This window comes from Leptodactylus fuscus, chromosome 3 (assembly GCF_031893055.1).
Source record: "Leptodactylus fuscus isolate aLepFus1 chromosome 3, aLepFus1.hap2, whole genome shotgun sequence".
NCBI classification, from domain to species: domain Eukaryota; kingdom Metazoa; phylum Chordata; class Amphibia; order Anura; family Leptodactylidae; genus Leptodactylus; species Leptodactylus fuscus.
This window is the reverse complement of record NC_134267.1, coordinates 222,064,812-222,082,070: the sequence shown is the minus strand read 5'-3', so window position 1 is coordinate 222,082,070 and position 17,259 is coordinate 222,064,812. Positions and strand designations below refer to the sequence as shown.

General features: G+C 46.5%; 1 protein-coding gene across 1 annotated transcript; it reads right to left on the bottom strand.

The window, feature by feature from the left end:
- Window positions 1-281: 281 nt before the first annotated feature.
- On the bottom strand, window positions 282-17,010 carry LOC142198239 (WD repeat and coiled-coil-containing protein-like). Its single transcript, XM_075269180.1, has 5 exons — window positions 16,971-17,010; window positions 13,311-13,369; window positions 9,438-11,341; window positions 2,134-2,248; window positions 282-1,001 (listed from the first exon to the last, which is right to left on the bottom strand). The coding sequence occupies exons 3-5, from the start codon at window positions 11,319-11,321 to the stop codon at window positions 838-840; spliced, it is 2,163 nt and encodes a 720-aa protein (XP_075125281.1). The 5' UTR covers window positions 11,322-11,341; window positions 13,311-13,369; window positions 16,971-17,010; the 3' UTR covers window positions 282-837.
- Window positions 17,011-17,259: the final 249 nt, after the last annotated feature.

Below are 17,259 nucleotides of genomic sequence, written 5' to 3'. Positions count from 1 at the left end.
ATAGTTCAGTGTCATGGCTGGGCGGTAACAAACACTCCCTCTGACAGTACAGGGCTATGGATGAGTACTGTCAATAGGGGCGTTCCTCACAGGCCAGCTACAGTAGACTGTCAGGAATGCCCTTGTGACGGTGGACAAAGATCGGTGCCGAAACTAACGGCATCGATATCTCCAGCCCCGGGGCACAGAACGGGAAAGTCAATAGTGCACTGTTGGCTTCCTAGCAGTATACAAAACCGCATGTGCAGGAGGACATGAAAGGTCCTCTATAAGGGGGTAAATCTATTTACAACATATACATCAACGCAAAAAAAAAAACGCACAATTGTCAGCACTTATACACTGTTCTATATAACACTGGCTCCATCAACATAACAGCAGCCTCCACTTTATACATGGTCCTGAATGTACCTAATACGCCACACATACACTATAGATACGCTCAGTGCAGGAACATGCATTAACAGATATACATTCCCCATGCATGTCAACCAGAACTTCAATACCTAGCAATAAATACTGCGAACAGCGACGCGCGCCAGTACAATCACATCAGAGACACAATTCACTAGGACAATAAGGGCGTCATCTCATGGCAATAAACGTCCACTTCCTGGGCACCGTCCTATGTATTACATTGGGTGTCCTAGAGATCTAGGACGGGTATTGCACAAAATACCGGGATACTATCCCGACAGCACCGGAGGTAAGTAAGGAATCCTTACAACAGTCTAAAGACGTTTACAGATTGGAAATGTATATTTACAGGATAGAGGAGGGAGTGGGTGTTGGAGACCCAAGCCCAGGGCATAGGGTGAAGCTGTAAAGCGGAATGGCTTATGTGACGCTGTTGGGGGGCTCCGCAGGATTGACACTGGACGAGCTCTCTGGAGATGCCGATGAGCCCCTGGCATCTCTAATGTACAGTTCCTGATTGGCCGAAAATGTCAAAGGGATGAAGCCTTCATTGTCAGCGGTCAAAGTAATCCAGCACGAGGAGCCTGGGCGAAAGAGGGGACAGGGTTAGATGCTTCTAAAGGAAGGGGGGGCACAAACAATGAAGGATTTCTTGATACAAGGTTCCTACTCTTATCTGAGAAAAGGGAGACCATTAGCAGGTTTGACTCTTCATAACAGATAGAGTTAGGGCGGGTCCACACTTGCGCCCGGTCTCCGTTATGCAGGTTTCCATTTCCTGCACGAAACTGGACAGGAGACGGAAACCTGCAGTCATGTTTGCATTCATTTGAATGGGTTTGAAAAGTGTCCGGCCGTGAGCATTTTGGGCTCTCCGTGGCAAAACCCGTTTTTTTTCAGCCAGACACAAAGTCGGACATGCAGGACTTTGTGTCCAGATTAAAAAAAAAAAAAACGGCTTCGTCACAAAGAGCCCAAAGCGCTCACGGCCAGACATGGTCTGCCAGGTTTCCGTTTTCTGCCAGCAGAAGAAATCTGGATAACTGAGATCGGGGCGCTGGTGGTGCCTCTCTGCAGCAAAACCGTTTTTGTTTTTTACCGTACACAAAGTCAGAAATGCAGGACTTTGTGTCCAGTTAAAAAAAAAAAAACGGTTTCGCGGCGGAGACCAGATGACGCTCATGGGCTCTGACTGCCGGTTTTCCGTCTCCTGTCCAGTTTCTTGGGCAGAAAACGGAAACCCACAAAGCGGAGACTGGGCGCAGGTGTGAACCCGCTCTAAGCAGACAATGCATTCATATTGAGATGTGTCTACCATTGACTGTACAGATACAACATGGGATGGAACTCGCCAATATTTCAATATGGCTCACAGAATTCTCTAATAGAGATGAGCAAACACTGTTCGGATCAGCTGTTTCGAACAGCACGCTCCCATAGAAATGAATGGAAGCACCTGGCACGTACACTTTGCCGGCGGCCGGTCGCCGTGCCAGCTGCTTCCATTCATTTCTATGGGAGCGTGCTGTTCGGAACGGCTGATCCGAACAGTGTTCGATCATCTCTATTCTCTTACTATGGAAACTGTTCTAAGGAGATTAACAGAAGGGTCGTAGCTGGAAACACAATCCCACCTCTGCTCGGAAAAGTCTAATATCATCCCCATAAATGAGAACATACCATTGCTATCAATGGACAGGGTCATTCTTAACTTACCCAGCTGCATTTCCACCAGTGACAGACAGAAGAGCTCCTGGATGGTGCCGAGGCGCAGCTTGTTGTCACACAGCAAGAGCGACTTTTTGACTGGAGAACTGTCCGAGTGATTCCTCTGTAGATAGAAGGAGAGATTTAGCATCAACCAATGGAGAGACCATAAACAGAGACATGGGGGTAGCTTTTATAATCTGTTCTCATTTTCTGATTATAGATTGGTTTATTCTATCTTCTGCACATTATTCTGAGGCCGGGCATCATATCTGACCAAGCGGCCACATGAACCATGGACACAATAGACTGGAGAAGATTGATTGCCCCTATGGGAGAGCGTCTTGGTGTGTGACTTATGCAGAGAAGAAGAGGAGCGAGGATGTGATCATCACCTAATGTGAATGTTAGGACACCTTCCCTTTAATTTGGTTACTTGTATACATAAACATAATAGGGAAGTTAAAAGTAATAACTGGAGGTCACTAAGCTTATACCCTGTTTCCCTGAAAATAAGACACCCCCCCTTCACCTTCTGGACCACATACAACCGGCAGTCATGCCGACGCTCCGCTAAGAAAGCGCCGGCATGACTGCCAATTGTCCCCCGCTCCATAAGACATCCCCCAAAAATAAGACAGGTCATATATTTCAGAAGAGAATTTAATATAAGACACTGTCTTATTTGGGGGGAAACAGGGTAGCTGAAAGCTGCAGAGCTAAGACCTTGCTAGCACCCCCTGCTGGCTCAGTGTCTGCAGTCATCACATAGGGTACTGTACGGCAACTGCATTATTGGAATCCAGATGGCGACCAAAATCATCACTGATGTGATAAAAAAAAAATTTGAAAATTTCGCCATTTGCAACGAACCAAAACACCGTTAAGCCACTTTAAGGGGGGGTGGGGGGAAGCAGACAGATACAACCATGTCAAGTATTGCTACCTTTGTTAATGTTAACCCTATCTGTGTCTCAGGACACTGCGCATTATAGTGTGTTTTTGTGAGAGGAGGGCATAGGGAAGCATTATACTGTGTGGTGTGTGGTGCAGCGGACACTGGGAAGCATTGTACTGTGTATGTTTGTAGGGGGTGTGAGAGAGTGAAGGGTGTGGTCTGGGAGAACAGGTATGTCCCAGGCAGCTAAAGGGTGTTTGGTAAAGACCCACACCAGGGAGGTCAGCTGACTAATCAGGCCCTAATAGTCTGTGTTTGAGGACTAGCAGGGTGGCACTACACAGACAGAGCTGACCTGTCCAGACCGAACCTACAAAGCAGGTACTGTGCCACCTGTTGTTGTTGCCAAGGCGGGAGTCTAATAGCCAGGCTCCTGTATAGTCAGGGAAAAGTTTTCTTATGTTTAGTTAGTTCTCAGCCGAGAAGGTTTTGTTTTGGTTATTTGTGCCTTACACGTGAATAAAGCCTGAACTTGTGTGCAACCCAGTGTCTGTGTCCCTGTTTCCTGCACTGCTATAAGCGTCTACCTGAGCGATACCCCACAGGGGGGAATACTGCGAGGCATTATACCATGCATGTTTGTGGGAGAAGGGGGTACTGTGAGGTTTATACCTACATTTTTCAGCTTAGGAGCCAATGGCTACTAGTCACTTATCTTTCGCTGGAGCACTGCATTACAGGAGGCAAGCTAAGTTGACAATGATATTTAGGAGAATCAGGACTAAGTCTATGCCTGTAAGGTTGGGTATTTTTACAGACGTTCCTAGAACCACGTATAATAGATAAGCACATAGTGTTACTTCTTCACAGTAAACTTCTCTGCGTGGTTTTATAACAGAAATGCTGCCTAAGCCTTGAAGGAGTCAGAAGTTGAACATGTCACACCGTTGGGGCCCAAAATGCTCTAATCTACAGGTCGGCTCCTATTTCTCACACCCGGTCATGGAGATCCCACAGAGCTGCAAATGAATCTGTATCAGTCTGACATAATAGCCTGAGATGCCAAATCCAATTTCTGCAGGAATAAATCAATATCCTGCCAGACAGAGCGTCTTCCTTCCCTAGGATGTTGGAGAAGGCCTCTTCTGGATAGTTCCTTCAATATCTGTGGACACTTCAGAGCTAGGATGATCATTAGATGACTGGAATTGCTCAACACAGAAGAAAAGTAAAAAAAACAAAAAAAAACCCAGCAATGTCTTTTTAAAGGTGCATACTGACGCCTTACCTCTCTTCTGGGCTGGACATGTCCAGATAATTGTGTCGCTAGATGACCAACTTTTCAAAGCAACATGATTTTGTGATACTCTGTCATGAGACGTCTATCCTCTGTAGGTCTATGTGTGGACACCCAGTGGTTAGGTTGTGAAGTGCAGCATGTTCAGGGTTTTGTGAGCAAATGAACAATAGACTAAAGACGACCTATTAACGTCTAAGGAAGACTGTTTCCGGCATGCGCTGTGCAGGTGATCTGCGACCACCTCTTGTGAATGGCGGCTCCTGCATTATCTATATATAGGTGCTGTCTAAAACTGTGAGCATGAGGTGGTTCCTGATCTCTACAGAACAAGAGGTGTCGGCCTATTAGGATTCTTACTGCCCGAAGTGAAAGGTGTAAGATTTCAGAATTTATTTTTTTTTTAAATATATAGGAATACCGTATATAGTTGAGTATAAGCCAACCCGAATATAAGCCCTAATTTTACCACAAAAAAACTGGGAAAACTTATTGACTCGAGTATAAGCCGAGGGGGGGGGGGGAGTGCAGCAGCTACTGGTAATTTTTCAAAAATTAAAATGGTGGGAGTTTTTGTGTGCAGTAGTTGCTGGGTGCTGGGGAAGGGGAGGGAGTATTTTGGTTGTCTGTCTGCCCCTTCCCTGAGCTTGAGGACTGTTTTTTTTTACCCCACTTGGAATTCAGTCTGGCTGTATATAGGGTACCTGCAGTGCTCCTATTAACCCCTTCCTGATGGACAGGAGCACTGCAGATCCCCCATATATAGAGTAGACCGGGCACTGTCAGACACAGAGATACCTAATGTGTATGTGTGTCACAGTCATTTTATACTTTTATATGTATTCTAGGAAAAGGAGGGATTTACAACTTTATTTTTTTATTTATTTTTTTTAAAGCTTTTTTTTTTTTTTCCACTATATTATGGGAGATTCAATGCATTACTATTGCCGCTGGTCATAGACCCCACACACACACACAAAAAAATAAAAAAAAATTAAATTTTTTATTTTTTTTTGCTTGACTCTAGTATAAGCTGAGGGGGGCTTTTTCAGCACAAAACCGGTGCTTAGAAATTTGGCTTATACTCGAGTATATATGGTAATAATAATTAGAAGAAAAAAAAACACCCATAAACAGTAGGTTATTTTCTGATGACACATTGCCTTTAAATGCTCCTTGTAACAATAGAGCTAATGGAGCCATCTCAGGTAATCTTGTTACACTGTAATCTTTGAGCGAAGCCGCATCCTCCTCCGAATCCACCATAACCTCTGCTGAACCGTTCCACGCCTTCTTAAAGGAACATTTATCCTGAGACTTTTACTTTCGGGATACCTGAGCGCAGTAATCTGGGACTGGAAACCATGCGAGTATTTTCTGCATGTTCTTACCCTGATCCAAGGATACTTATGTATGGCTGATCTGGACAAAGTCAGGGAGCCAAGTGGCCAATATGGCCTAAAATTTGCAGCTGCTGCTGCATTACACTGTTGTATGTGTTGCTGGAGAAGTCACTAACACAAAGGTTCACTTACTTTTTATTCCACCAATGTGAACGTTTACTCTATGGGGAAGGGGGGGGGGATTTATCACAAGGGAAATTTTTTAATTGGTTTTGCCGGATTCTTTGTTGCCATAATGTATAAAAAGTTCTGTCCTGAGTAACAAGTGCAGCAAAGGACCGACACGTATTACCCTGATGAACGAAACGTGTTGTTTTAGCAACAATGAACCACAGTTAACACCATGGATTAGTGAGAGATGCTACATAACACCCAGCTTTCTCAGAATTGGATCCTTTTGATATCAGAGAATTTTTGGCCTGAGTGTTGGTCCTTTACGACAATCGTTACTCTGAGTAAAGTGGCATCATCTGATGACCGGGGTGGGCCGGCAAAACCTCCATCTACTGCTTTATTTAGGTGCTGTGAGTCCTGTGCCTCCTCTTGCACCGCACCACATAGTGAGTGCGGACACGCATCACTTACATTATCCTACTGATAATATTATATTAAACGTCAAAGTTTGTGTGTTTGGATGTTTGTTCCACTTTCACAGCCAAACGGCTGATTGGATTGGCCTGAGATTTTCCACATACCAAGATATTTTCCAGGAAAGAAACATAGGCCACTTCCCGAGCCGTTCAGACCCCCTACAGCCCGGCGGAGCTCGGCAGAACGATCCTGCGGCTACAATGCAGGACCTGCGATGACATCATCGCAGCTGTGACAGCGGCGCTCTCATTGCTTCACGCAAGCCTCTGGGCCGACCGGTGGAGACGCGGCGCCGGCCCATACGTCCAGGGCAGAATGTGGTCGTGTCGGACTCCGCTGTGCGAGCCGGCAAACATGGCGGATACTCACAGCTCCAGAGCCCCACAGCCGCCACACCTGCTCACCATGCTACGACTACTCTATCCACGGCTGCGGCGCGTGTGCGGCAAGCCTTGGCACACCTTCCGCACTGTGTAAGGGGCCACACATCCAACGTCTCCGCCGCCTGGGTAAGTAGACCAGAACACTGTAGCGTGCGGGCACATTCAGCCAACAGTGCTGCCGGGCTCAAGGTCTGTAGAGCCCATGGGAGCTCTGGGGGACTGTAGTGTGCCGACCGTGTCACGGACACGGCATTTCTCACCCTGTGTACAGCATATGAGGCTGGCCCACAAAACAAGACAAGACAGAATATTGGGGACCCCGGAAGGGGGGGACTCTCAGGAGGGTACAGGGGCCACCGTAAAATCAAGAAGTCACAGGAGCTAAGTGGGCGGTGGGACAGGGGCACGCAGAATAAGCATCGGGAAATGCAACACAGCGCCACACCGGTGAATAGGGTCCACCTAGGCGCACGACGGAACCAACCCAACACCACTACACCTACTCTAAGCGCCTCAACACCACTGCCAACCCGCGGGCACATGCTACATTCTTATAAATAACACGATCCTTCACATTGCCACACCTTTCTTGTTTCCTGCTCTTTTTACATTATTTCCTGAGCTGTTAATTCACTTTCTATGACACCATATACTGGAGTGAGACTGCAACATTTTTTTTTTTTATAGAAACCAACTCCAGTTCTTAACAGCTGCTGCTCCATTGATTCTGGCACAGTTGGAATTTTCGCTCTAGCCCCCACCATTCCTGAGTACAGTGCTGTTAGTTTTGGTGCTCGATATGCTATTTCTGCTCTGTAATATGAGGTGGGTGGTGTCAGGCAGGGGGCGTGACTCAGCTCCAATCAGAGGCAGCCAGTGTCAGAGCTCAGTGTCACACCCCCTTGTCTGCTCCCTGCCTGACAGTAGAGACACCAAAATGGACAGCACCGATTGTTCAGGAACGTTGAAGGCTAGAGAAAAAGTTCCAACTGTATCAGAATCAGTGGAGTAAAGTCTAATAAACGATGTAAAGAGATGGACTTGGTGATGGTGGCAAAAATTTCTCTTTAAAATGTTGCATTAGAAAAATGTGATGTACAACAGGCAGATAGATAGACTTCTCCAAAGTGGAGTGAGCAGCATAAAAAATGCACAAAAGTCAAAAAAAATTTCAAAGCCAGAATTCTGGCAATGTAGGGCTTGATAAATTCCTCTAAATGTTCTTCACAAAAAGACGTAGGGAGACATTTCTTATGACTTGTATGCCAGTGCAGGTTTTCGCACAAGAATTTGCCACTTTTTATTTCGCACCACTTTTGTGGAATGGGAGTTGGGCTAGACTTATCATTCCAGCCAGTTTGGTGGCATAAATGAATGCCGAAATCTACGTCAGCTGACCAAATGTCCCAGGCAGAGTGTCAACCTGATTTATGAAGAGGTGAGCGCATCATAAGTGACACACCCTATATTATCACAGGACATATGATGTCCTACACATAGGGGACTAAGGTATGGGACAGCAAAATAAGGACCCATAAATCATTATGTTGCTTTGAGTCGGAGTCTCCCAACTGGGTTTAGTCTAGGAAACTCAGCCGATGTATGGGCGGGATTACTTGGCATATAGTCCCCCTCGTGCTGGAGACCCAAGACAGTAGTTACGTGTTGGTCTACAGCCATATGTGTTTTTGTTGGACCCAGTCCCAGTTTTTTGTAGATTGTGAGCCCCATATAGGGATCACAATGTACTTTTTTTTTCCTATCAGTATGTCTTTGTAGAATGGGAGGAAATCCATACAAACACAGGGAGAACATACCAACTCCTTGCAGATGTTGCTCCTGCCGGGATTCAAACACAGGATTCCAGTGCTGCAAGGCTGCAGTGCTAACCACTGAGCCACTGTGTTGCCCCTTCCAAGGTGGTAATTCTGCGCTCAACCACACCTAACAGGCATGAATACATGAATAACAAACTTCTCCAGTAGCCGATCCCCCTCCTATCGCTCCCTAGCTTACTGCTCTGTGTCCCCGGTGGCGTGCACTGAACAGTTTGCGGAGGGGATATGCGATGTGCATTGCAGGGCAGAGGCAACCAAATGTGGCTGTACAGGGTTTCAGAAAAGTTAAAAAGTTGAAATTTACTTTAGGAGTGACCCTCTACTCTGCTGAAAAAAAACCTGACGGCATATCCAGCACGTATAGTTAACTTACCTGCTGCCTTCGGCTCCCCGTCTATTCTGTAATAAAATGGCTGCCGACTTGCTCCAGAGCTCCTAATTCGCAGATACGTCCCTCAATCCTTCAGCACTCTGCTGCATTGTGGGTAAGGGAGCAGAAGAGTGTCGGTGACTTACAGAGACAGCACCCCGAGAAAGTCTGCAGCCAATGTATCACAAGATATAGGGGATCGAATGGAGCAACAGACACAGCAGCAGCCCATTAAACATGTTTAATATGTAACCAGAACCAAAAACATCAATCCAGTCCTACAGATAGATAAGTTAGGATCCCCTGATTCTCGGTTGTTCCTCTGGTTCTTTGGAGCAAGGAGGGCAGGAACGTTGCTCCAAGGAGGTAAGCGGCTTCAGTGCAATTGCATACTACTACTGCAAACTCTCAGCAATGGAGGCAACGATTGACAAGTGGGGCTGAAGCAAATGCTATCTGCAGATCTTGGTTGATATATTGGGTTCTGGTGACCAAATTTTCAATACAACCCAAGAATAAAAGATGTGACATACCTGGCATACGATGGTGACATAGGGAGCTTCTCTAAAGGATGGATAGGACAGATAAGATTTCCTTCCATTCTGCGCCAGGTCTGTTAGATCGGACAGGCGTTGCTGTAGATTGGACATGTTGCAGCAAAGTCTCTCCAGATTGCGGGACACGTGCAGGATATCTTGGTCAGGTACCGCTGTGGCGTTCCTTGGTACGTTGTTGCATGCTTGGGATTGCAGTTTTGGAGATGTTGGCCTGCTGGAAGGTTTCCGATGAGTCTCTAGGCCTAGTATTACAGACCTATTTTTTGGCTCTGCCTCTAAGTGGTGCAAATTCATCGTAGTCTTTTTGTCCTCAAAGTCACTGGCACTGGACGTCGGGCTTTGGTCGCAGTTGTAACTTCGAATTTCTTCTATAAGTCGCTTTTTATTTGAAGACTGGCGCCCCGAGGAACTTCCCGGGATCAAAAGTTCACGACAAGCAGGAGACTGCTCATCTTTGTATAAAGCGTCCACCACGTACTTCTTCCGTCCGTGTAGTATAGCCGACGAGTCAAAGCTGGAGTGTGCGCTCGCGATCTCAGAGTCATCGTCAAACATGACCTCCTTCACCATCAGACGGATGATATACTTATCGGAGCTAGAAGAAGGAAGGAACGCAGGGTCACACGTCTTCTGCCTTCCAACCAACACTAACAACATCTTATCGGTCAGGAAGTACAAGCCTTTAGGTCGCTCGTTCTTCTCCAGTTGGATTTGCTGGATGTTGGGCATGTTTGTGGATGTCAAAGAATAAACTAGAACATGGCTACAAGTGTTGGAAGCGACAGCTACGATATGTGCACCAGGATCGAATGCCAAGATGTCCGGGACTAGAATCCCAGGGATGCTGACCTTCCGGGTGGATGTCACTTTCTTCTCGAAGTTCACCAGGATCAGATGTGAGGAATCTTGTCCGCTTCCCGTTATGTAGTCCTTGCGTTTCAAGTTAAGAAGTGGACTCAGGTCAGATTTGGAGTGATTGATCAAGATATGGGTTAGGTCCACAGTCCCAGGTGAGGTAACTGGCGAATCTGTGGACAGGGAAGTCCCAGAATCAGTGGATTTTCGACCAACATCTAAAGAGAACTCTTCATCCATGAGCAGCAAGGCTGGTTGGGCGGAAGAGGATATTTCGGAGGTTGGCGGCACATCAAACGCGATGCCAGCATTCAACGCACATAACCTGTCCAGGGGAAGCTCGGTGGCAACAGCCACCTGAGAGTCAACTGTTGACTCGATCGCACAAATATACCCACCGACATCGAATATGGGGCAAAAAGTACAAGGATTTAACATTTTGTGCTTCCCGTCCCAAATATAAGAGTAAAGTGCACTACTGATGGCGACAACTAAACGGCTTCCATCTTTAGTCCAGCAAGCACAATGGACAACACCCGTGCTTTTAATGTCCGCCTTCACGGTGGAGTTGTCTGTGCGCACAGAATACATCACAGACACATCCCGTTTGGTTAAAATAACCAAGATATCTTTGCTTGGATGCCACACGCAGCCCTGTGGGAGGACAGGCAAGGGGTCCCCGACTTCGCAGGTCTGAGAAACAACCAACTTGTTCTTCTCTGAATTATTGTAATACAGCTGCCAGACGGTGACGTGTTTCTTGTGTTGTACAGCCAGAAGAGCGGGTATGTCATTGGCGTGAGCTGGACCCCAGTAGAGTCCGTGAACATGTTCAAACTGCCCAATCACTACAGAGTTCCCAAACTTGGGGTCTTCATTATGAAGGTGCAAGGCTGTGAGAATAACTTGTTTGCCATCTGTCCAGGCCAAGCCGTGCACTGGGTGTATGGCCTGGTACAAGGCATTGAGGCCACTTCTTAGAAGTTTACCCTTTCCTAACTCCATGGTTTTATCAGGCAGAACATCTGTGGATACAAAGAAGAAAATCATCAAGATTAGAAGAATAGACTCCATGATAAAGTTATTCATCAGGAGGACATTGGGTCCTTCTCAGTAGATCACAGGGAAGCAGGCATGATCCACCCCACTACCCTACACCAACAACCCTTCCCTGTCCTAGACAAGTAGGGCCTGGTAGCATCAACCTCACCACTAGTCTAACATGGATGGAAGTCTGGACCATCGTGAAAATGTCTTTACTTATTTTCTGTGGTCTAAACATTAACACATCTTATAGTCCACATAGCACGCACAATTCTTAGAAATCCCGTAGGCTGCACGCACAATAACATGCGCAAGTGGTGGGTCCTTGGTCATATGGCACAGAAGACTCATGGGTGATATCCGTGTGCCTTCATGGACCCACTGATTTGCTTCAATGAGCTTGGGCCGTAAAGCAGGTATGGGTCCGATTTCAGTTTTGCTCATGCCCAGTGATAACACAACCCATTATTAAAGGGATCCTATCATTAAAACTCATTTTTTTGTCCCTAACTCGTAGGAATAGCCCTATAAAGGCTATTCTTCTCCTACCTTTAGATGTCTTCTCCGGGCCGCCGTTCTGTATATAATCCAGTTTTCGTCAGTATGAAAATTAGTTCTCTCGCAGCACTGGGGGCAGGCCCAAGCGCTCAAACAGCACTGGGGACGCCCCCAATGCTACCAGAGATCTCTCCAGCGACACCTCCATCTTTTTCAGGAAAGGACTCTCTTCGCATCTTCTTCCAGCACTGGCAGAAAGTCGACTGCGCATGCCCGCAGGCCACAAGAAAATGGCCGCTTACACATTATTGTAAGCGGTCATTTTTTTGTGGCTGGAAGGGATGCGCAGTCGGCTGCCTGAGGCCTAGAAGTCTGAAGCCAACGCCGGAAGAAGACTCGAAAAAAACCCGTTCTTGAAGATGGAGGCGGCACAGGAGAGTTCTCTCGCAGCATTGAGGACACCGCCAGTGCTGTTTAAGCGCTGGGGACCGCCCCCAGTGCTGCAAGAGAACTCATGTGCATACTGACGGAAATTGGGATTTATACCGAATGGCGGCACGGAGAAGACATCTAAAGGTAAGAGAAGAAAAGCCTATCTTAAGGCTATTCCTACGTGTTTGGGACAAAAAAAATTGAGCTTTAATGATAGGATCCCTTTAAAGTTTTTCAAGCTTCCCAGTCCATCGTATAGAAGATTAAATTGCTTTAAAAAATGAAGCCTCCCATATAGCTCTATAAACAGAAAAAATAATAATAATAATAATAATAATAATTAAAAAATTATTTTGAAACATGGAGAATAAAAAAAAAAAAACTAACTTAAAATTTCAGTCGCATGTATTTTTACATAACTTTGATATCACTGTAAAAAATGTCTCCCGTGGAGAAGAGTTAAAAAAGGAGAACATCATAAATGCATTGCAAAATGTTACTCATGACAAACCATCTTTATCCAACAAAAAAGAAGCAAAGTGACAAATCTGGTGTAAAAGCCTTCAAAATGGCCTCAAACACACGAACAATCTTATATACAGCATACACTTTTAAAAAGGGGCAGAAGATAAGTGCAAGAGGCTTGATAAAAGCCCCCAGTGTGTGGACAACTTGTCTATATGAATAAAGATGGCGGCAGTCACATGATCTACTCAAGTGGCCATTTCTCCACCTGTGTCCCATTCTATAGGTTGCAGAGGTTTTACTGTTCGCATTGGAGCACCAAACATCATTACGCAAAAACAGTCCTGGACCTGTGTATACACTGTGCCTGGACCCATGTATACACTGTGATGTCAAGGGTCCATGAGGAAGACCTAGAAGGTGCCATAGAGACGTCTTGACTTCTGCAGTACACGATTAGTCTTGGTGCAGTCTGGGGACCCACTAGGACTAGTCCGTGCCACTCCATTACTGCCACAGTAAACTCCTCCATGCCTACCGTGTAAGTGACCTTACCTATCAGAAGTCAAAGAAGAGTGCGGCAGGTGTCAGGAGCGTTGTGGTCTGCCCGGCGTCTGCAGAAAGAGATGCAGGTCGGTTATCATGGCAGGCGATAAGTCTGTTTGCATTATCACCCAGCAAGGAGGATGCACTAAGCTCTTTAAGCCATCTGGGGATTTTCCTTCCTCTCAGGGGAGGGGGCGATGAGAACAATACTGCGGACACATGTACCCAGCACAGAGCCACGGCCAACACTCCAATGTGTGTCTAGGGATATTAGGGTCACTTCACATGCTAGATTTTACAGTGGGACCGACTGTACCAAATCCGCCATGGAAATCTACATGTTGTTGGCATAAAGGATTCTCACTCCCATTTACAGCAACGCAATCCGCCCATAAATCGGGTAGAACGCGTCTTTTTTCTACAAGCCGACTTCTTTTCAGCAAGTAGAATATGAGGTATCTGAAATCAGAACCCTTAGGGCAAGTTCACACGGCCTCAAAATCCTGACCAAAAAGACGGATCTCGTTGAAATGAATGGGAGCGGGTCAGTTCTTTTTTCCGGGAGCCGATTTGTTCCGGAAGAAGCGACATGCTCATTCTTTCAGGTGGATTTGCAACTCCTTCCCAACTAGAACCATTCATTAGGCCTAATCCGGAGCGGAGTGCATGACCGGATGCTGATGCACTGCAGCGGCATCCAGTCGCAGCTACCCAAATTTTGGACCGGAACCTGAGGCGGCCTCTGCCTCAGGTTCCGGTCCAAAAAACCCTTTGTGAACTTACCCTTAAAAGAGGCACATAGGAGGCAGATCCCGGAGGACAAATGAGGGTGCCATTGGGGTGCTTCACAGAGGTCGCACTACACTTTTTGTGGAAGAGAAAAACACTCCTCTTATTTTTAACAAGTATTTTTGTCACCGAGGAGTTTGCAGTATAGGATATAAATGTGTAGGTCTAAGAGGTCACTAAGCAGGGAAACCATTACTACAACTTCCATGTAGAAATGACGAATTTTGGGTGGTAATAATTAGAGATGAGCGAGTACTGTTCGAAACTCCCGTATCGAATAGCACGCACCCATAGGAATGATCGGACGCAGCCGGCACGCAGTGGTTTAAACGGCCGCTTCCATTCATTCCTATGGGTGCGTGCTATTCGAAACGGCCGTTTCGAATAGTACTTGCTCATCTCTAGTCATAATGACATATTCTTTGTGTCGCCTCGATTGCAGCGATACCAAATTTGTGGGGTTTTTTTGTCATGTTTTTTAATACCTTTATAAAAATTCAAAACTTAAAAAAAAAAAAAAAATGGAAAAAAATTAATTTAGTCGCCATACTCTGACAGCCGTAACTTTTTAGGTTTCCAATGAACAGCGTGTCAGGCGTCTTTTTCGGTGGCACAAGATGTGGCTTTTATGGCATGTCCGACTTTGTGTCCGGTTTCGCCGCAGAGAGGTACAAAACGCTAACGAGCGGACACTTTTACTAATATGAGGAATTTCCAACATCTTTTCCAAAATCCAAAATTTTCAGAGCCAAAACAGTGATTCTATTTATTTTAATTTTTTTTACCACTATGATGTTTGCTGTATTGTATACATATTTTTATACACTTATAGCTCAAGAATTTGGGGACTCGGAAATGCCTAATTTATTTAGGTGTGGTTTATTTTTATTTGTGATGTAGGTAAATGGGGGCATTTTAAAAAAAAATATATATATATTTTTAATAACTTTAAAATAGTTCTGGGAGCCTTCACAGTCTCTTGGCGGTCATACACACCAGAGTGCGGCAGCCGTACTGGAATCTAAGAGGAGAAGTGTGGGTACCGTAATACGGCGGCGTACGCCTACTACAGGGTGCTGGGGGGGGGGGGGGACCAAGCTTAGATGTTGAACTACTGAGACAAGACGCACGCAATAGTAATAGTAATACAAGCGTTGATCACTGCAGTTTGGTGGTGCATTTTTCTTTTTTTTTCTTTAGCAAGGCCGTTTCCACTACTTTATCTATTTTCCAACCAGTTTGATACTTTGGGGAACAGTGTGCAACGTATGGCAGGGACGCCTAGGCCCGATACATTTACTATAACCCACACCAGGAAACAGGTGCAAGTTTTACCTGAAATCTATGCCAGTCCCTGTCTGGAGCAGATTTCAGGCAATTCACAGGATAGCCCATAAGTATCTGATCAGTGGGGGTCTGACACCTAGACCAAGCACCGATCAGCTGATCCTGCTGCTTTCCAGGCAGTGAAAGCTACCTGCAGTGGATAAGGCTGGGAACGCTGCCCCTGTTCATGTAATACACGCTTCAGCTCTGTCCACTGTATAGCGAAGGCACCGGAGCACTGCTCTAATCACATCAAAAGGAGCAAAGCTACGTCTGGCTGCATACATTGCCCAAAGCCAGACATAACTGGTGGGTGTAGGGTCTAGGAGCAGGACCCCCACTGATCAGATACTGATGGTTTATACTGTTGATAGGTGATCAGTATGAAAAACGTTGTTGGCATCAGAAAACCCCCTTTAGGAAACCGGAGCCACTAGAATTCTGGCACATCTTATGCCAGCAGGGGAACAGATTAAGACTGCCAGTCTTCTAAAGTTCCCCCAGTGACTATAATTGGGTCCGTGGGGTTTATTTTGCCCATCACTTCTGATGAAGTTCCTAATCGAGCGTGTGATGCCTGTGTGAACGTGACCTTAGCTAGAAAGCTGCCTGTTACCTTTCTAGTAGGCTCTACCTACACGATCTCGCCCTGTAATGTGAGCAGGCACATGTGCTGTACATACTATTGTCTAAGCGATGCTTCATGGAGGTCAGGGGGAAGGTAAGAAGGATTTCCCAGAGGGAAGTGTAATATCACAGGAATTGGGGGGCTGGAATATATCACCGTGAGGGGTTCCCCCACTCAGTATAGTGGGGCCACTGATTGCACACACTATAGCGCTTTGGCACTGAGTGGAGAGTACAATTCTCAGCACTTACCACTCCTTGGGCTCTCCAGTTCTCTCCTGGCAACTGAGCCCTTCCATCACCACCATTCAGGAGATCAGTGGCCGGCCAGGGGCTGCTAGAAGACAGTTTTAACCATGAAACTGCCCCCTTGTGTACGGTGTAGGCGCAGAGTCAGTAAGAGACTTGGCCTGTGTTTGGTAACCCACGCGTGCGCCACTGGTGAACTGGCAGATCCTGCACAAGGTGCTGCACATCACAGATGGCATCCTGTACACTGGTGAGGGAATCTGCACACAGGAATCACAGCAGTCATATACACAACATTACATGACCTGCGATACAGAATCATGCTGATCAACCTCCATACAAGGCCAGTCAGTATATCATGGTCTGATGAAGGGGCAGCAGAGAAGTCATGTGATCATGGCAGACACTGCCCTGCACACAGGTGGCACAGGAATAGGGATGCCATGGGTAACCCCCAATCACTCCAGTATATAGGAAGGCTTTAGTATTATATACAGGTCACTGCAGTGTATCAGGCAGGAGACAGGTCAGCCCTAATACACGTCTGAGCCATTAGCAGCATGCTGGGTGTTGTAGTGCAGATGCCACAAGCACATATACGTATAGATAACTGCAGCAGCTGCGAGGCCCCCCGACACATCGGCCCTAATGTCCCCGGCATCACCACGACCACCTCACCTGCTCTCCGGGCACCTCCACCGTCCGTACAACTGCTTCCCGGGCAGTGACGTCACCAGGCCCTCGAAGCTTCCTGATTGGCTCATTGGACCGTCGCCCACTCATCTTCCGTACAGAGGCGTCCTCTGCCCTGCGTCCTAGCAACGGGCGACGTCTTCACTCAACTTTATTGAAACCCGTTGTGACGTGACAGCAGCCTAGAGATGGGAGAGCTGTCCCTATGTGCATAGTCCCTGTAGAGGATCACGTGGGAAGACATTAACCCTTTGCTCTTAGTTTGGACAGTCCC